General features: G+C 37.5%; 1 protein-coding gene across 1 annotated transcript in view; it reads right to left on the reverse strand.

The window, feature by feature from the left end:
- Positions 1–796: 796 nt before the first annotated feature.
- Ns4 (Nucleostemin 4) overlaps positions 797–21,615 on the reverse strand; it is a 72,521-nt gene continuing 51,702 nt past the window's right edge. The window contains exons 12-14 of the mRNA XM_090388520.1: positions 11,751–11,919; positions 6,152–6,295; positions 797–1,032 (exon numbers count right to left, since the gene is read on the reverse strand). Of these exons, the coding sequence (XP_090244646.1) occupies positions 797–1,032; positions 6,152–6,295; positions 11,751–11,919 (549 nt within the window). The remainder of the gene's footprint in view (positions 1,033–6,151; positions 6,296–11,750; positions 11,920–21,615) is intronic.

Raw genomic sequence — 21,615 nt, forward strand, 5'->3', positions numbered from 1 at the left:
ATTTAGAATTGGCTGTGTACTAATATGATGCAGTTGCACTAACTTGTACTTAAACTATGTTCTTCATTGTCTTATTGTGGTTCAGCACTTTCATTAGCATTATCAACCTTGAGCCGATGTTTTCTCCAACCGTTGGTGAACGTTGAACTTAAAAGTTCAACATTCACCATAAGCTAGTGCTTAGTTGTAAACATGTCTTAGATGTTGATGACTTAACGATTCTGTAAGGCATTCTTTCTGGAACCTATTGATCCATAAGTTGGATTAAGGACATTACATTTGGCCATTTCTGACCATGTGGTGGTAAAAACATGGTTTTTTGTGCCTGCTTCAAGTTCCTCACAACTGGGATTTAATAGTAATAAACATATAGTGCAAGGAAGCCACAGACGTTTGCTTCACTGGCCAGAAGAAAGAAAAATAAATCTCGTGCACAGAGGTGAGTTAATTTTGAAGTATTTATCCATACTTACTCTAATTTAAAGTTCGCTTTTTATGAACAAAAAAAAGTAATACTATGAAAGATTATGGTATGGGGGGGGTAGTAGTTGTTGGCGCATCGGCTTCTGTGGCCATAATGCACCTCCCAAGGTTTTTGCAGTACTTTGATCAAAGCCCGAGGCGGGATTCGAACCCTCGACCTTTGGGTTGGCTAGGTAGGTACTTTACCCACCCGGCTAGCCCGGTCAGCTGGTATAGGGAGAGTGTTAAAATCCAGGTCATTTACCCAAAGTTGTGAAAAACTATTTTTATTATTAACAGTATTTTAAACATTCTCTGTACAAACAATATAATATTAATCAACATCTTGTAAAAGGGCAAATTTATTTGATGATGCTGCTCCTATGGTATCTTCTTCCTCTTCGCTTTTGTCTTCTTTTAACTTATTTCTAGGTTCACCTTCACTTTCAATCTCTTCATTCTCTGTTGATACGTATAATTCCTCACCTACTAAGGCCTCTTCTGTATCTTGTTTGCTTAGTCCTTGAATTGCTTCAATTGTTGATATGTCGGAATGGTGAGTCCAAACATCTATAAAATATTAAAGCTATTTCAAAACACAGTAAATTAAAAATGCATTACATAAGGTAATTAGATAATAAATCTTCAGCAACATTAATGCTTTTTTTGTCTCTTTATACTAGAAGCAAAGCCCATTAACTGGGGAAATTCAGAACGTTATAACTGAAATTATATTTTATTAATCCCATCCCCAACAAACAAACACATGCAAGTACCATGTTACTTTGGTGGATAGCACTAGTAGCCTACCTAGGGGGTGCAGGGGGAGCAGATGCACCCCCTGCAACATATTTTCCTTAAATGGTACCCATGGAAGGTACACAATTTTGTGACAGGGAAATAGACCATATTACAAACAGACAGTAAAAGTGCTTATTTTGTCACCTTTGCTCCCTCTCAAGGCAAAACCTGGGTACTACACTGGGTAGCACAAGTGGTTATAGTCGCAGTCCACCCACACCGGGTTGAAAAAGCTTGAGTTGGAATCCCATCTGTGATGCAAGGAATTTTTATGGGCTTTTTATTATGATGTGGCTGAGCTAGTTGGTCTGAGGCGAGAGTTATGGGTTTTTTTCTGACTAGCATATTATGCCAGTACATGTGTGTGTTTGCTGGCTGATTTGCAGGTTGTGAGTGCAGAAAAAATCCAAAATAGCTTGTAAGGAGAAACTTTACTCCTTCCACTTGAAGTCAGCCCCAGTCAAACAGACCTTTAAAATTCCTTCAGTATTTTAATGAGATTAGAGCTTAGATCTCTCTGAATGGATGAAAAGTGCCAAACTATTATACTTTTCAAGGCGTTAATTAGAGTTGTGCTTACACTACTTGTATGGTCTGGTCAAGCAATTTACTAGCCCACCACTGATCTTAGTCCTCTGTGATAGTACAGTAGTTTTTTCACTTATCACTCATTCGGAACGATCTGGGTTCCATTCCATCGATGATGAGGAACTTGTAAAGGTCACTTCAATCAAGGCTGTAGTTAGCTAATCTCAGGCAGGGGGAATAGGGTCCCACTTACTCTGCCTGAGAATTATTGAATTATTCCATGAATTATTCCCCTCCTTGAATTATTCCATGTTTTCAGTCTGCATGATATGCAAATTTTCCTGTGACTACATGCTTGTACAGACATCATACACACTGGCTATAAGGTCTAAGTCACTAATGCACCTAAAACCCAACAGCAACAACAGTAACCACTGAACTTCACTTGAAATTGTATTACAATCTCTGTTAACCAAAAATTCAGCTTATGCACGTTAAATGTCTCTTGATTTGTGTAAAAGTAGATGTGTCAGTCCGTAGTGCATTGAAGAGGAAATTCAGGTAATAATATAAGAATAAAACCCAGCTTTATTACAGGATCCACCAACAAAACCTTACTAAGCCTCCCAAGTGCAGGCCACCCCAGGGTACCAGGGGTACACTGCACCTGGGCACCAATGTTCAAGGGGTGCCTGAAAACCTGAAACTTACATAAAAACATATGAAGAAAATTTTAAAGAGGGGCACCAAATTACAATTTGTACCTGGATGCCATATTCCCTAGGAACTCCTCGGAGGTCTGCTAGTTCCTGAGTGAAGCAGGCCCCACTGTCTGTGGCATGGATACAAATATGAGATATGCAATGCACACTAAATGCAAGTCTTGACTCAACAAAATTAAGACAGAAAAGTTGATAGTCATATAACTTGAAAATGGTTCTCCAAATCCAAAAATTCCATACTACTGCTGAATTTTTGGAAGGATAAAGTTTTGAAGCATTTCCTTGTCTGTTCCATCATTTTCTCTCCAATATGAAACCCTTGTGTGAATTTTTATATATAACTCAACTGGAGTTATCAATCCTATAAAATAAAGTTCACCAAACTTTATTTCTTGTAAAAATTTTCTGGAAAAATTTCAAATATAAGATGTGTACATGCTCTTTTTAATTCTCTTTTCAAAGTTGCCTGAACTTCATAATCCTTTGCTACCTGATTAACATCTTGGGCTACTTGCAAACATACTTCATACTTAGGAAAAAGACTTTGGGCTTTGAGAAACATGACACAAAACATTTCTTTCAACAACTGACAAACATGAGAATTAAAACCAAAGCTTTAATAAAATAAATAACAGTTTTTGTAAGATTTTAGGCATATCGGCAAATTAGACCACATTGTGCTGTATATATTATGTCCGTAAATTGTGCATTCTGTAGTCAATTTGCTGTTTGCTGGACGAAAACCCATGCCTTTGCCAGGATTTCCAAGAGAAAAAAACCAATACTACCTTCATTTGAGACCAACTAACTCAACTACATTGTGAAAAAGGCCCATAAAAATTTCTTGCATCACTGATGGGATTCAAACTCAGGTCTTTACCACCCAGTGTGGGAAGGACAGTGATTATACTAAATGTGCTATCTACAAAGGCAAAATAACAAATGATTATATAGGCATAAATAAAACACTAATGTAGAATAAAAGTACAAAATATAAATAAAATGAAAGTAAAAACTTATAAAATGATAGATAAAAACATTAAAATGAAAAATAAAATGTCAAGTAGCTTTTGAGACAGAATGCCCCTTTTATTAAATTAGAAGGGCAAAGAGCGTACAACAGCTTAAGTAACAGAAAGTTCATATGACATGTGGCTGTCACAAGATAGGGATGACTAGGTGCAATAGTATTCAGGAGGGTAAGAAGGAAAGAAGCAAAGAAAGAAGGGACATGCCTTTGCTAATCATTGCAAGACTGACGGCTCCATAACTGGATGGATGTGGACCCTTTATTATAATTTAAAACGGGACCCACTGTAGAAATATGAAGTGATTTATGAAAGGTAGCAATGAGAACTGGTGGAAGTCACGGAAGTCAATGCCTCATATTTGGTTAACATTTTCTAGATCTTCAAATAGCCATTTCTTTTCTAACTTAAATTACAATCATGGACTGCCAAACTATAGTATGTGGTTTAGATCAACACATTCAGCAATTACAACAATTTTCTTTGAGCAACACTAATCTTTCAGCCATAATAGAACAATCTGCAGTCTAGAAAGAAGAAAAAAAAAGGAGGAAAACAAAACAATATTTTTTAATAAAAACAGAGAGAGAGTATTTAAATACTGAAAGTAGAGACTTAATTAAGGATTACCAAACAATCCATAATTAACGGATACCTATAAGACACAGATATCCGCTGATCTTGTAAATTGGAGGATACCTGCATTCACAGTTAGCATTCAAGTTACGAGTTTTTGATATGCATTTTTATATATGTGAACTGCATTTTTAGGAACATTTTTCAAAAGTATGCCACACATTTTGAGCTAATGTAAATCTGTAATCAAGACAAGACTTTTTTAAAGAATTTTTTTGAATGGTACACTTAACTCATATGTTCATAAAAAACACTCAGAACTTCTCAAATATAAAAAAAACTAAAAATGCACATTAAAAAATCCTTTCCTGTCACAAGATAATTTTATGTAAGATTATTACAATGCTCAGCCATGCATCTGTCCACATCTTCTCATCAACTAAATTTCAACATTGTGGAGTGCAAATGTACATGTGCGCATACACTGTAATTTTGTCCTTTCATTAATTTAAAATTTTTACGTCCTTTGTATGCACTTAACCAGTTTCATGTGTTCTATTTTTGTTGATAGTAGTTCTATATTCCTCAGACCATATGTGGCCATCCCAGAGTATAAAATGAAAATTTATTCTTAATTTAATTAATTATTTTTGCACAATTCAACTATTACTACACAGGCAGTTCCGGCTTTACGAGTTCCTGGGTTTATGAGTTCTTTTTTTCAAGTATCAACAAAATCGAAAATATGTTCATTAATTGCAATAAAATAAATGCTAAACATTCGTAAATATGGCATTTCAAGCCATGTGCGTAGCTATACAATACTACAGTACTACTATAGTATTGTATAGTTATGCGTCCTATTGTGTGTTCATTTTTTTGTTCAGGCAGATGAGAGCATCTCACTGACTGACATAACATAAAGCACGCTGAGGTTACAAAGAGTGGTTGTGTTACTCTTCATTTTCGCTGTCTTGCCTTATTTCAAATTTATCCCGCTTATAAATACTGTACAGTATGCCAAAATGAGGTAATACTACGGAAAGTGACGTTAATAAAAAGAAACAGAGAAGAGGAATAACACTGGAAACAAAATATGAGATCATAAGCAAACACATCTTATTATTCTTCATCATCATCATCATCAGTCGATGATGATGAAGAATAAACATTCTTCAATGTTTGTATAACATAAATAATTTCTTTATTATTATAATTAGTTTGATTTTAAAGGCTATGTTTTCACTTCTTTGGATAAATAAATCATTGTTTAAGCATAAACTATTGTTTTGTTGAATTTATTTAATATTACTTTGGTTGAATTTCATCGTTGATAACGTAACTCCTGTTTTTAACATTACGCATCTATGGGAAATAAATTCCTGCTTTACGAGCGTGCACTAGGAATGAATTAACTTGCAAATTCGAGAACTACCTGTATTTAATATGTATAGAATATACATAACATACTGTCATTGTAATTATGTAACTGTAATCATATTCTAATTAGATGCTTATAAAATAAATTAGTATGTTTGTGAAAAACAGTCTGATAGTATAATTCATAACACAACCCGCCTGATTATATTATTTTCTATGGGAAAATTATTTCCGAGATACGAGTGTTCACCTTAAAAGATGATTTCCAGGAACACCTTTATCATATAACTTGAGAGATACCTGTATTTAATAAAACCTAGAGATAACATAATCTGAAGTGAGTAAATACTGATATTACTAGCACATCATTTTCTTTGTATCCTTTGTGTATAAATCTGTATAAAAGCAAAAGTTCATGCAAAGTCACCTACAGACAAATTATTAGGGTTAGAAAATAGCAATACAATAAAAATAATATGACTAAATCAAAGCAGTAATATAACTGAATAAAAAAAGAGCGAATTTATATACGCTCCCTACATTTACTCTCTTGAAATCCAATAGGTTACATCTCAACAAGGCATAAAAATAAATCAAAATTAAGCCAGAAAAATGTAAGAAAGAGAGAAAGAAATGTTCTTAAAAATTACTAACCTATTTCTTTCACATAATTAGGACGATAGAAATACAGACACAGTGTTCTTCCATCAAGAGCCATTCTTAAAAGGTTATTAGCTGCCCTATAAACATCAAGCCTGGCAGCTTTTGCAGTCAGAAATCCACGCTTTTTTGCCCAAGCTAAGAAGAGCATCAAACCCATGTAAATAAAAATGTAAAGAAAATTTTGTTACAGTTGTTTTTAATTATTTTCAACATAACTTTCATAATTTTATATAAAATATGGTAAAAAAAAAAAAAAATTGAAATGAAAATGTCAAATTAAAATCAGTTAACTTTATTTTATATCCTGTATATGTGGATTTAAAGGTCAAAATGTGACAAAGTTAAATACAACCATAATAACAATGCATTTACTAAATTACATTACCATAATTTATATTAGTAAAATCTCAGTATTTTGGATTAATAGGAGGGAAGGAGTAGTCTGAATTATAGAATATAATTACACATAAATTTAAGTTATAGTTCATAAAAACAAGCAAATTTATTGCCAATTCAGCAACTAATGTTAATTTAGATATTATGCATTAGGACATAAATTAATAATAATAATAAAAAAAGAAGCTTTAACATATTCAAATGAAACACACTTCATCATCATCATCAGCCATTTTCAATCCACTGCAGGATGAAGGCCTCTCCAGCAACTTTCCAGTTCCTTCTGTTGGCCATCCATTTACTACCCACAAACTCATGAATTTCATCTATCCATCTCTGCCTTTGTCTTCCAGGTTTTCTTCTAGCTCCTCTTGGGTACCATTCTGTTATTTTCTTAGTCCATCAGTCATCATGTCTTTGAGCTAAGTGTCCTGCCCAAAACCATTTTAGTTCTTTAGTTTTGATAAGAATGTCCTTTACTTGAGTTTGCTGCCTAATCCATGTGTTTCTCTTCTTATCTAACAGTCTGATTCCCAATATAATTCGTTCCATTCTTTGCTGGTTAGTTCTCAGCTTCTCTTCGATTCTTTTGGTGAGTGCCCAAGTTTCACTTCCATAAGTCATGGTGGGGAGTATACATTGGTTCATTATTTTATGTTTCAGACAAACTGGGATATTGTTCTTCAGTATGTGACTATATTTCCTGAATGCTATCCATCCAAAATTTATTCTTCTCTTGACTTCCAGCCATTTATCATTATTACAGCTAATAACTTGTCCCAGATAAGTATATGACTCCACCTTTTCAATTACTGCTCTTTCAATAATTATATCCCTTTCTGTGGCATACTTGTTCATCATTACTTGTTTTAGCCATATTCATGTTTAGTCCAAAATCCTTACTAACTGTGCATAACTGATTAAGATTTTTCTCTAATTCTTTGGGATCGCGGCTTATGACCACAATGTCATCTGCAAATCGTAAATGGTTTAGGTACTCTCCGTTCACATTGACTCCTTTCTGCAACCAGTCTAATCTTCTGAAAGCTTCCTCAAGGGCAGCAGTAAACAGTTTCGGAGATATTGTGTCTCCTTGTCGAACTCCTTTCTCAATTTTAAATTTCCCATTGTCTTTGTCTAGTCTAATAAAGGAGGTAGCATTCTCATATATTTTCTTTAAAATCATAATATGTGGGGTATCTATGCCTTGTCTTTCCAGTGCCCGAAACATTGCCTTATGCTGTATGGAGTCAAATGCCTTTTCATAATCCACAAAAGTCAGGCATAATGGTGTTTTATATTCATTTGCTTTCTCCATTAGCTGTGATATTATGTGAAGGTGATCCATAGTTGAGAATCCTGTTCTAAAGCCAGCTTGCTCTTTCGGTTGATTCTCATCAAGTATTCTTTCTAATCTGTTAGTAATGACCCTTGTGATCAACTTGTAGATGTGGGATAACAAGCTAATTGGTCTATAATTTCCAATTTCTGATTTATCTCCTTTCTTATGCAGCAAAACTATGATTGCACTATTCCACTGCTCAGGCGTCACACATTTTCTAATGCATTTTGTGAAGAGTCTTGCCAGTTTTTGTGTTATGTCTCTTCCTCCCAATTTTAATGACTCTACAGTAACTTCATCTTCTCCCGGGGCTTTCTGATGCTTCATTTTTTTCAATGCATGTTCTACCTCATCAGGAAGAATATTGGGTATGTCATATGTGTTGCTAATTTGCAATCTATCTTCCCCACTGCTGGAATCATTCCCTCACTCCTTGTATAATTCTCTATAGTAGTCTTCTGCTATTTGAATTATGCCTTCTCTGCTGTTTATAAGTACACCATCGCTATTCTTCAGTTTCAGTATCATTTGTCTTTACTACTCATGTATTACTGTTCATGGTTGCTGATTTAAATCCTTTGTTTCCCTTAATGCTTGTTCTACTTTTCTTGTGTTAAATCTTCTTATGTCCTCTCTGAGTCTCTTTCTAATGGCTTTGCATAACTCAGTATACTCAATTTTTTCCTTGTCAGTGTTTATCTTGCTCTTCATTTTTCGCCTTTGGTTCATCATAACAAGTGTTTCTTGACTAATTTTTTCTTCTTTGGATTTCTTTTTCCCTATAGGTTTCTCAGGCTTTATAACTTTCAGGAAGTTGTAATATTCCTCGTCGATATCTTGGTCCTGAGCAGTCTGCAGAAGCTCAAACTTGTTCTTAAGTTCCAGTACATACTGCTTTTTTCTCCTCTTCTGTTATCTCAAAGACCTTTGTATTATTTACTCGAGTCAGTTTTTTTTCCTTTCCTTTCTTTTCCTACATCTATATCAAGTGTACATCTTACCATTCTGTGATCACTTCCAACATTTACCTTATTCAGGACGGTAACATCATTCGCAATATATCTTCTGTTAGTGAGGACGAAGTTGATTTCATTAGTTGTTAATCCATTTGGACTCTTCCATGTCCACTTTCTGTTCACCCTTTTCTTGAAAAAAGTGTTCATTACTGACAATCCTTGAGATTCTGCAAATTCCACAAGTCTTTTGCCTCTTTCATTTCTTTCACCAATTTCGAAATTTCCTATAGTTCCCCTTTCTGCGCTGTTTTGTCTTTTTCCAACCTTAGCATTGAAGTCCCCCATAATAATAGTGCAGTGTGTTTTCTGCTCATCTAGAAGACTCTCAATTTTGGTGTACATTTCTTCAACCTCTTCATCATCATGGCTCAATGTTGGTGCATAAATCATTATAACCTTTAGATTGCATCTCTTAGAAATCTTGAGTATTAGTCTTGACACCCTTGGTGATGTACTTTTGAATTCCAAAATGTTGTTTTTTAAATCTTTATGGACCAGAAACCCAGCTCCACCTTCACTCCTTTCACTGTTTCCATTGGTGTAAAGCAGATTTCCACTTGATAAACTTATAAGTGATTCATTTCTTCTTCTTGTTTCAGCCAAACTGATGATATTCCAATTCACATTTTCTAATTCCTTTTCCAGCTCTAATATCCTGTCTTCACCGATGAGTGATCTTACGTTGTAACAGGCCAAGTTCAGTTTCTGTGCATGGCAGCCTGGTCATACCCAGAGATTCTTAGCACCCTCTGCTTCCACTCTGATCCTCTCGGTGCCGTAAGAGGGGGGAGTGAAAGCCGCTGGGGACTGAGGGCCAGTTATTTTGCCATGCTGTCATATGCTGGAGGGTTTGGTCTTTTCCTCTTCACACTGACCAGGCATCTTGAAGAGAACCATTCTACACGTTCGTTGCCACCTAAGTGACGTAACAGGGCTTACCATCGAGAAGGTGTGCATGAGTGGATTTTAGGGAGGCAGGCCAACCGGACTTCTCCTAAATCTTCTGTAATAGAAAGATATTGGATCCATCAGTGTTTTAGACTGAGTGTCTGATAACACACAGGATACCTGTTCCCCTCTAAGCCCCAAGTGGGGCTTAGAGGGGAACAGGGGGAAACACACTTGGGGCTGCTCAAGTATTAAAAAAAAAATAATAAGGCAAAATTAATATGCAAAACAAAGTTGAATATAAAAAATTCAAATCAAATAGGCATAAATAATATGATTTTTCAAACAATAAATTTAACTAATATGGTAACTTTAATAACTACAAATTTAAACATATAAAGACAGTGCCTTCTTACTGTATCCATCAGCACAATTCCTTCTGAGCATTCATTTAGGAAGATCTCTGTTTCAGTCCTGTCAAAAAGGATGGAGAAATTTCCAAAAGTCTCTGTAACAGGGTTGATTTACCGATTTCAAGTGGAGGGATTAGAGTTTTTCCTCTGTGATATATTCTGGGATTTTTTCAGCCTACACAACATGTAATCAGCCTGTGAACACACATTTCTACAGATAAAATAGGCACAGGTGCAGAAGGCAACTGGAAAGCAACACAGCAGTATAATTTCCTCCCTAATCAGTCTGGGTGAAAAGCACCCAGAACAAGCCCTCTGAAACAGTGAGAGAATGAATCAGGAGAGGGAAGGTGGGGGTCTCATAGAGTTGTAATTTCATAACATTATTTCTCTTAAGGTGAAAAAATATTTTTCTTATTCCTTGTCAACATTTATTCAGCCACATTATTATAACCCCACATTACTATCCTGTTTTTTTTTTTTTGCCAGTGCTAGACTGCAGTGAGATTCCAGTCATTAATAGTAATTGCAGAGGACTGTAGGCTCCATAACTTTGGGTTTTGAAGCAATTACCACTGCTGTGCAATAGATTTTGACATACTTCATCTTTGATTCTCCTTCAATAAGAACATTATTATCATTAAATAGCTCTTACCATGTATTTACTAGTTTAATATGCTTTTCTTTATTCCAACTTGCAATAGAGATACAAATTGCACTTTTATGTTATAATGTCTTTTCTCCTTATGTCCTGTTCACTGTTAGAATCATCAAAATAAAAAAAATAAAAAAAAAATTGCTTCCTTCGATGCAAACATTTACAGTTGAATACACCTCCCTGCCCATAGGTATATAAGGACATTGGTATTGGAAGGTAACAAAAGACACCCGATATTGCCATCATCACTTGATAAAATTTCGCTGAAAGTGAAAGTCCATCCCCTCTAAAAGTATCTCTAGTTCTTTCTTAAATTTATTAAAACTATCCACTTTTACCAGGTGGGAAGGAGCAGCGTGTGCTACGCACTGCTGCTCCTTCCCACCTGGCTACGGAGGCGCCTTTATCAGCTGTCTCAGCAACTTGTCTACACTGCTCAGAGAACTTTATATCTGACTGCAGAATTACCCTCAGGTCTTTTTCATTCTCTACTACCCTGAGTGTGGTGCATTAATCTGGGATTACTGCTACTCATATGCAGTACCTTGTATTTGTCAATGTTAAACTTCAATTGCCATTTCTCAGACAATCTGCCTTAATTTTTTGAGATTTTGTTGCAGTAGTATACCTTGATTACTGTCATTAATCACCCAACCTTCATATCTTCATAGCAGTGCAAAGCAATATAATTAGCATTTTCCCACAAAACTAATAAAAATATATATATATAAAAACCTTAAATTTAATAATTTTGAGCATTAAGCAAGGTATTTTAAATTTAATTTATATTAAATTTAAAATACATTTTTATTTTTTTTATTTTTATTTTTATTTTAGAAAGAAACCACTGTATTTGGAAATTAATCACTTACTATACCTTCACAAATATCATAAGCAGACCATTTTAGATCTTTACTGGGTTTATTTCCTTCTTTTTCAGGATGATGAAGTTTCAGTATTTGTTGAATTGGTATTCTCTGGGCTAAGTAAGATATAGAAGAATAAGGTTCTCGAAGCTGGGCAATTCGATAGCATCCCATGAGCACCTGAATAGAACAATGTATTTCAGAATGGGCTAATAGTTCATCTCATACTGTTCTGCAAAAGAGGAATGCACTCTGATTATTCAATATTTTTATATATAAAATAAATTAAAGCTATACTGTTTTTTTGAGTCTTTTTCACCAACCTTGCGTAGAATTAAAACACCAGGGAAACTAAACTTTTGATAACTGATTTATAATAAGTCAAAATACCCGCATCTACAACAAATTTAACTTTATAAAAACTCTACATATAAATTATTAAAATCTGCTACATTACAATCAATAAAATGCATAAAATATACTGATTAAAACGATAAAAACCGTAGCTTTCAAAGGCTCAGCCTTCTTCTTCAGCGGTAAACCTTGCTATGCAGTACAACTTTAAATATCAGCAGGCTAACGGTACTCCTCACGTGTTTCCATTCTCGTGTGCTTCGTTCTCTCGCGTTGTGGAACTGGAAGTGGCTCGAGTGGAAGCCACACGGAATCGTTCATCCCTTTTGAGGATAGTGGTCTCAAAGATGGGATGAATCCGCGTGCCTCTATCCCTATTTATGTTAATGGTAGAACAAATCCGCAAACTCTCGAGCCACTTACGGTCCCAGAACTTATGCGCCCGATCGGTGATGATAGCATCGTCCGGGGAGATCTGGTGTTGCTTCTCCCAAAAATGCTCGGCCACGGCGGACTTGCCATATTCCGCATTTCTTATTGCCTTAGTGTGTTCCCCCAAACGATCTTTAAGACGGCGTTTTGTTTCCCCTACATAACACTCCCCACAATCCGGGCATCTAATGCTATATACGACCCCACTAGTGTTCTCTTTTTTAATGGGGTCTTTAACCTGAGACACGATTGTGCGCAGCCTCCGTCCTGGAAGCTGCACACAACGCGTCTGGTACTTTCTTAGTATTCTAGCTATATGATCAGTCAAACCCGGGTAGTAGGGAATGTATGCAGTGGCTATCGGTGTAAATGGCTCGCCTCTCCTCTGATTTCCTTTAACATATTTCTCTATAATCCTCCGGGGGTAACCACATTTTGCAAGATCCGTCGCGACCCGTTCATACTCTAACTTTCTATCATCGGAGGCACTGCAATGTGATTTTGCTCTTTCAACTAAAGCTCTTACCACACTGTTCCTATGATGGTTGGTTTGGGCTGAGCTGTAATGCGCATACTGCCCTTTACACATGGACTTCCTAAACACCCTAGTCCTCAGCTGTCGACCTTCTCTACAGACCAACACATCTAGGAACGGCAAAACTCCTCCTTCTTCCACCTCCGATGTAAATTGTATGAATGGGGAGAAGCCATTTAAGCTGTTCAACACTTGATCCTCACTCCCCTTCCGAATGATTGAAAACGTATCATCCACATACCTTTTCCAGGGGCGCATAGGGAGAACACTAGCATTAAATATTCTGGCCTCGAGCTCCTCCATAGCTAAATTAGCTATAATTGCGCTGATGGGGGAGCCCATGGCTGCACCATTAACCTGTTTATACATAGTATTATCAAATACCATAGTGGTACTTGAGAGGCATAACTCTATTCCTTTCTCAATATCCTCTAGCTTTAGCTGTGTTCTAGTACTTAGGGTGGTGTCCCTCTGTAATGCCAAGCGTGCACACCACACCCCATGATCAATCGGAATACATGTAAATAGCGATTTCACGTCGAAGGAAATCATGATCTCATTTTCTTCTATGGGTTGGCTTCTAATAAACTGCACAAAGTCTTTACTATCTTTAATACTGTATTCTGAAAGTCCCACTAGTGGGGATAACAATTTGGCTAAGAAACCAGAAAGTGCATAGGTTGGACTGCCTATAAATGAGACTATGGGTCTAAGTGGCACATCCACTTTGTGAATTTTAGGCAAGCCATAAAATCTTGGCATTTGGCTACCTGTAGCGCGCAACATCCAATACTGTTCCTTAGAAATTTTGTTGGACTTAAGCCAACCCTGTACCATACCGTTCACTTGGCGTTCCAAACTAAGAAGAGGACTTTTCTGAATAACTTTATAAGTCATCTGATCTTCCAATAAACACAACGCTTTACTTCTATATGCTTCCTTATCAAGAACCACAGTTGCTCTACCCTTGTCCGCGGGTAGGACTACGATGCTATCATCCTGTTTAAGGCTTCTTAGCGCAATTCTTTGCTTCACATTAAGATTGGAGGGGGCATCCTTAGCTTGACTCAGGATCGCTGCTACTTTTACTCGAACTTCATTAGCTGTAGCTTCGGGAAGTTTGCTTATAGCCCTTTCCACGCCCATAGCTACTTCTGCAACGGGTAATCTGGGCGGCACCATGGCAAATTCCGGTCCTAAATTTAGAACCTCCAATTGCTCCTTAGTTAATTGTTTATTGCTCAAATTCACCACAAAATTCTTGGTGGTGCTATCACCACTGCCCCTAGGCTTGGTTCGTTCTTTAAGCTTGTCAAACTTCCCCATTTGTCTCCGTCTATAACTGTCCGAAATTCGTTTTGCTTTAGCTGTTACTACACTAACCACTCCTGCTAAGTGTATCGGAGACAACTTATCACTTAACTTATCCAAGCACTGCCTTTTACCTCTCCTAATGTGGTATAAATCATTATGTAATTTTCCGATCCATATATTAAGGATCTTCCTTTGATACCACTTGGTAATGTTAAATACTCGTTCATCCTCAAAGGGTAGCTTTGTTTGAAAGCCTCGTGGAATGAGATTATGCGTCTTGCATCGATGGGCAAACCTCAAATGTTGTTCATGTTTCGCCTCCCTAACACTATGCCTCTGAAATTCTCTGACGCACTGCACAAATGGACGGCCATAACATCGAAATAATTCTCCAAACAGGCCTCTGCGGTTGGGTATATCCATACTGTTTTTTTGAGTCTTTTTCACCAACCTTGCGTAGAATTAAAACACCAGGGAAACTAAACTTTTGATAACTGATTTATAATAAGTCAAAATACCCGCATCTACAACAAATTTAACTTTATAAAAACTCTACATATAAATTATTAAAATCTGCTACATTACAATCAATAAAATGCATAAAATATACTGATTAAAACGATAAAAACCGTAGCTTTCAAAGGCTCAGCCTTCTTCTTCAGCGGTAAACCTTGCTATGCAGTACAACTTTAAATATCAGCAGGCTAACGGTACTCCTCACGTGTTTCCATTCTCGTGTGCTTCGTTCTCTCGCGTTGTGGAACTGGAAGTGGCTCGAGTGGAAGCCACACGGAATCGTTCATCCCTTTTGAGGATAGTGGTCTCAAAGATGGGATGAATCCGCGTGCCTCTATCCCTATTTATGTTAATGGTAGAACAAATCCGCAAACTCTCGAGCCACTTACGGTCCCAGAACTTATGCGCCCGATCGGTGATGATAGCATCGTCCGGGGAGATCTGGTGTTGCTTCTCCCAAAAATGCTCGGCCACGGCGGACTTGCCATATTCCGCATTTCTTATTGCCTTAGTGTGTTCCCCCAAACGATCTTTAAGACGGCGTTTTGTTTCCCCTACATAACACTCCCCACAATCCGGGCATCTAATGCTATATACGACCCCACTAGTGTTCTCTTTTTTAATGGGGTCTTTAACCTGAGACACGATTGTGCGCAGCCTCCGTCCTGGAAGCTGCACACAACGCGTCTGGTACTTTCTTAGTATTCTAGCTATATGATCAGTCAAACCCGGGTAGTAGGGAATGTATGCAGTGGCTATCGGTGTAAATGGCTCGCCTCTCCTCTGATTTCCTTTAACATATTTCTCTATAATCCTCCGGGGGTAACCACATTTTGCAAGATCCGTCGCGACCCGTTCATACTCTAACTTTCTATCATCGGAGGCACTGCAATGTGATTTTGCTCTTTCAACTAAAGCTCTTACCACACTGTTCCTATGATGGTTGGTTTGGGCTGAGCTGTAATGCGCATACTGCCCTTTACACATGGACTTCCTAAACACCCTAGTCCTCAGCTGTCGACCTTCTCTACAGACCAACACATCTAGGAACGGCAAAACTCCTCCTTCTTCCACCTCCGATGTAAATTGTATGAATGGGGAGAAGCCATTTAAGCTGTTCAACACTTGATCCTCACTCCCCTTCCGAATGATTGAAAACGTATCATCCACATACCTTTTCCAGGGGCGCATAGGGAGAACACTAGCATTAAATATTCTGGCCTCGAGCTCCTCCATAGCTAAATTAGCTATAATTGCGCTGATGGGGGAGCCCATGGCTGCACCATTAACCTGTTTATACATAGTATTATCAAATACCATAGTGGTACTTGAGAGGCATAACTCTATTCCTTTCTCAATATCCTCTAGCTTTAGCTGTGTTCTAGTACTTAGGGTGGTGTCCCTCTGTAATGCCAAGCGTGCACACCACACCCCATGATCAATCGGAATACATGTAAATAGCGATTTCACGTCGAAGGAAATCATGATCTCATTTTCTTCTATGGGTTGGCTTCTAATAAACTGCACAAAGTCTTTACTATCTTTAATACTGTATTCTGAAAGTCCCACTAGTGGGGATAACAATTTGGCTAAGAAACCAGAAAGTGCATAGGTTGGACTGCCTATAAATGAGACTATGGGTCTAAGTGGCACATCCACTTTGTGAATTTTAGGCAAGCCATAAAATCTTGGCATTTGGCTACCTGTAGCGCGCAACATCCAATACTGTTCCTTAGAAATTTTGTTGGACTTAAGCCAACCCTGTACCATACCGTTCACTTGGCGTTCCAAACTAAGAAGAGGACTTTTCTGAATAACTTTATAAGTCATCTGATCTTCCAATAAACACAACGCTTTACTTCTATATGCTTCCTTATCAAGAACCACAGTTGCTCTACCCTTGTCCGCGGGTAGGACTACGATGCTATCATCCTGTTTAAGGCTTCTTAGCGCAATTCTTTGCTTCACATTAAGATTGGAGGGGGCATCCTTAGCTTGACTCAGGATCGCTGCTACTTTTACTCGAACTTCATTAGCTGTAGCTTCGGGAAGTTTGCTTATAGCCCTTTCCACGCCCATAGCTACTTCTGCAACGGGTAATCTGGGCGGCACCATGGCAAATTCCGGTCCTAAATTTAGAACCTCCAATTGCTCCTTAGTTAATTGTTTATTGCTCAAATTCACCACAAAATTCTTGGTGGTGCTATCACCACTGCCCCTAGGCTTGGTTCGTTCTTTAAGCTTGTCAAACTTCCCCATTTGTCTCCGTCTATAACTGTCCGAAATTCGTTTTGCTTTAGCTGTTACTACACTAACCACTCCTGCTAAGTGTATCGGAGACAACTTATCACTTAACTTATCCAAGCACTGCCTTTTACCTCTCCTAATGTGGTATAAATCATTATGTAATTTTCCGATCCATATATTAAGGATCTTCCTTTGATACCACTTGGTAATGTTAAATACTCGTTCATCCTCAAAGGGTAGCTTTGTTTGAAAGCCTCGTGGAATGAGATTATGCGTCTTGCATCGATGGGCAAACCTCAAATGTTGTTCATGTTTCGCCTCCCTAACACTATGCCTCTGAAATTCTCTGACGCACTGCACAAATGGACGGCCATAACATCGAAATAATTCTCCAAACAGGCCTCTGCGGTTGGGTATATCCATACTGTTTTTTTGAGTCTTTTTCACCAACCTTGCGTAGAATTAAAACACCAGGGAAACTAAACTTTTGATAACTGATTTATAATAAGTCAAAATACCCGCATCTACAACAAATTTAACTTTATAAAAACTCTACATATAAATTATTAAAATCTGCTACATTACAATCAATAAAATGCATAAAATATACTGATTAAAACGATAAAAACCGTAGCTTTCAAAGGCTCAGCCTTCTTCTTCAGCGGTAAACCTTGCTATGCAGTACAACTTTAAATATCAGCAGGCTAACGGTACTCCTCACGTGTTTCCATTCTCGTGTGCTTCGTTCTCTCGCGTTGTGGAACTGGAAGTGGCTCGAGTGGAAGCCACACGGAATCGTTCATCCCTTTTGAGGATAGTGGTCTCAAAGATGGGATGAATCCGCGTGCCTCTATCCCTATTTATGTTAATGGTAGAACAAATCCGCAAACTCTCGAGCCACTTACGGTCCCAGAACTTATGCGCCCGATCGGTGATGATAGCATCGTCCGGGGAGATCTGGTGTTGCTTCTCCCAAAAATGCTCGGCCACGGCGGACTTGCCATATTCCGCATTTCTTATTGCCTTAGTGTGTTCCCCCAAACGATCTTTAAGACGGCGTTTTGTTTCCCCTACATAACACTCCCCACAATCCGGGCATCTAATGCTATATACGACCCCACTAGTGTTCTCTTTTTTAATGGGGTCTTTAACCTGAGACACGATTGTGCGCAGCCTCCGTCCTGGAAGCTGCACACAACGCGTCTGGTACTTTCTTAGTATTCTAGCTATATGATCAGTCAAACCCGGGTAGTAGGGAATGTATGCAGTGGCTATCGGTGTAAATGGCTCGCCTCTCCTCTGATTTCCTTTAACATATTTCTCTATAATCCTCCGGGGGTAACCACATTTTGCAAGATCCGTCGCGACCCGTTCATACTCTAACTTTCTATCATCGGAGGCACTGCAATGTGATTTTGCTCTTTCAACTAAAGCTCTTACCACACTGTTCCTATGATGGTTGGTTTGGGCTGAGCTGTAATGCGCATACTGCCCTTTACACATGGACTTCCTAAACACCCTAGTCCTCAGCTGTCGACCTTCTCTACAGATCAACACATCTAGGAACGGCAAAACTCCTCCTTCTTCCACCTCCGATGTAAATTGTATGAATGGGGAGAAGCCATTTAAGCTGTTCAACACTTGATCCTCACTCCCCTTCCGAATGATTGAAAACGTATCATCCACATACCTTTTCCAGGGGCGCATAGGGAGAACACTAGCATTAAATATTCTGGCCTCGAGCTCCTCCATAGCTAAATTAGCTATAATTGCGCTGATGGGGTAAATGGGGTAATGGGGTAAATTAAAGCTATAAAGCAGTGATATCAGGCATTATCTGATCAAAGAAACCTAGGTAAAAACACTATTACTTAACTACTACTGCATATGAGTAGTAGTTAAGGACAGAAATTTAAGAAAAAAAGTGCATGCTTAACTTTTTACTTTCAACAGAGAGATTTCAATTGCTTCACTTTGTGCACTTTAGCAGTATTTCCAGCTATTAGAGTTAGAGTTGGCTTTCATATGTTTTCCATTATCCTATTTTATGTTTATGTACATAAAATATATAAAAACAAAAAAAAAAACATTTTTCCACATTTCCTTACTTTTAGTAAATCTGAAAACCCTATTACATAGAAATTAATTTCACACAGCAAGGAATAGGCAGGTTATTTATCAGGACCGTAGTTGTTTAACTTCACGCTGTGGTATTTGAGTTGAAATAAGCTTCTTGTTTCTTGTTAATAGCCAACACTCAAAACTATTGGATAAAGAAGGCTTCTTTGAAGTTATCCCAAGAATTTTGGTACTCCCACATGCCTCTACAAGAGAGAGAGAGAGAGAGCACGTGAGCTGGCATTTCCGATTTTCCCTTTATAAGAGAGAGCATGAGCTTGCTCTCTCTCTCTTGTAAAGGCATGTGGGGGGGGGGTACTGAAACCCATTAATTCTTTCCACAGACAAGTCATACTCAAAAAGAACCTTCAAAGAATCCTTCTTCATCCAGTGTTTTCAAGTCAGCTATAACAAGAAACCTATTTCAACCCATTGTACTACAATACAATTCAAGAAGTAATAATGGAAAAGGTGAAGAAACAATTACAGCTACAGTCTTCTGATTAATAACTTGCCTAATCCTTTCTGATCTGTCTTAATTACTTGATAATTTTTAATTGGTTTAAGTTCAAATATTTCTCTGTAACCCAGAAAAATACATCCTTATTTCCAATTTTCTCATTTTCATGGAATTTGGTTTGTACCCTAATTATTGGGCTTCACCTTCTCAAAATCTTGACATCAAAACACTTTCTTTTACTCCCAGGCTACTTATCAAATGGGTACTGTCCATCTTAGCCTGAAGCACTTTTCATCTAGCAAATCCCTTTACCCTTTGGTTATAGCCAATTAGAGGGTAGTCCATAATTCTTAATTCTGATTGATCACACTCTCTCTTTTACTATAAAACAATCATGCCCCATCAGTTCAATTATCCCCGTCTAGCAGTCTACATCAAGCTGTTTGTTTGTTATTTGGTTTTTAGGAGCATTAGCAACTAAGGCCATATTGCTCCGGGAATATGCGGTGGTCATTCCCTGACCTTTCCGCATCCTCCGTATTTGGTGGTGATGGGCTCGAACCCCAGTCTAATCAAGAAGCGTGTGCTACGCACTGCTGCTTCTTCCCACCTGGCTACGGAGGCGCCTCTAACAATGAGAGGTGCCTTTCCACAATCTTACTTATTTGATAATCCTCCTTTAGATTTTAATTCCATACCCTCCCTCCCTTCCGAGTTAATTTACTACAATTTTCTGTATGTTTTTGTGCACCTCCTTTCTAAAACACCAGGTGGTCTTTGTGCTTTCCAAATTTAAAATCAAATCTTCTCAATATTCCTTGTGGAAAATTTCTTGTAAAATATTCTTTGTAATTTTGTAAAGAATTTAATTTAAAGTAATTTATAAAGTTTTTAAATTAATTAATCTATTAATATAATTGGAAACTTACTTTTACTCTCTTTACTTTCCTTTATGTAAATTTAACCCTAACCAATATGGATATAGAGGTGAGTACTAAGATAAGCTTTGCTAAGAATCTTAAAAGTAATTTATCTTAAATGCTAATATTGTATTAAAATTCATTAATATAAGTTCATAATGCAATCTGTTGAATTCTACAATTGCTAATTTGATTTCTTTCATGTTTTAACTTCCCCCATAGGACTGATGATGGTTCAGTTGACCCTTGAAATGTCTCCAAGGTATTAAGTGTAAATTGACGTGATTCACTTCAATAAACATTTAAAACTCTATCATGTAGTGTAACAGTGCTTATAATTTCCTTTAAATTAAAGTCAGTATTATTATTAGTCTACAAGGCAAGGAAGCCCTAGGCATCTGCCATATACCAGGTCAAAAAAAGAAAAACAATAATAAAATTTAACCACATTTTCCATAACCTTATCAACCACAGAAGTCAAAATCACTGGTTTATATATAATAGGGCATCACTTCTTTGGCTCCTCTCCTATGGACTGGGGAGAAATTGGTAGTTCTCCAGTCCAAGGAGTCTGAATCTAATAGTCTCATTAACATTACTAATAGTTGGATGCATTTGCCTGCCACCATTTTCCATATAACTGAATGTACACTATCCACCCCTGGGGCATTGTCCTCTCTCAGTGTCAGACCATTTCAGATAGGCACTTCTCTGAAATCATTACATCATTTATTTTACAGTGGCTTTCAGATAGGCATTTCTCAGATATCATTAGTCACTTATTTTACAGCCAACTCAGCATCGCTTATATGTATATAGATATGAAATATCACAAATGCATGAGAGTATCAACCAAAGTTAGGCTTGGTAGATACTCTAAATCTTATCAGAGACCTCCTCATCACCCCTCAAATATCAGCCTCTTAACTTTTAAAGCCTTCTGTACAGTATCAGCAAAGACCCTTTCACCTCTCCTGTTC

This window comes from Mastigoproctus giganteus, chromosome 14 (genome assembly GCF_048544385.1).
Source record: "Mastigoproctus giganteus isolate SK-2022 chromosome 14, ASM4854438v1, whole genome shotgun sequence".
Classification (NCBI taxonomy): domain Eukaryota; kingdom Metazoa; phylum Arthropoda; class Arachnida; order Uropygi; family Thelyphonidae; genus Mastigoproctus; species Mastigoproctus giganteus.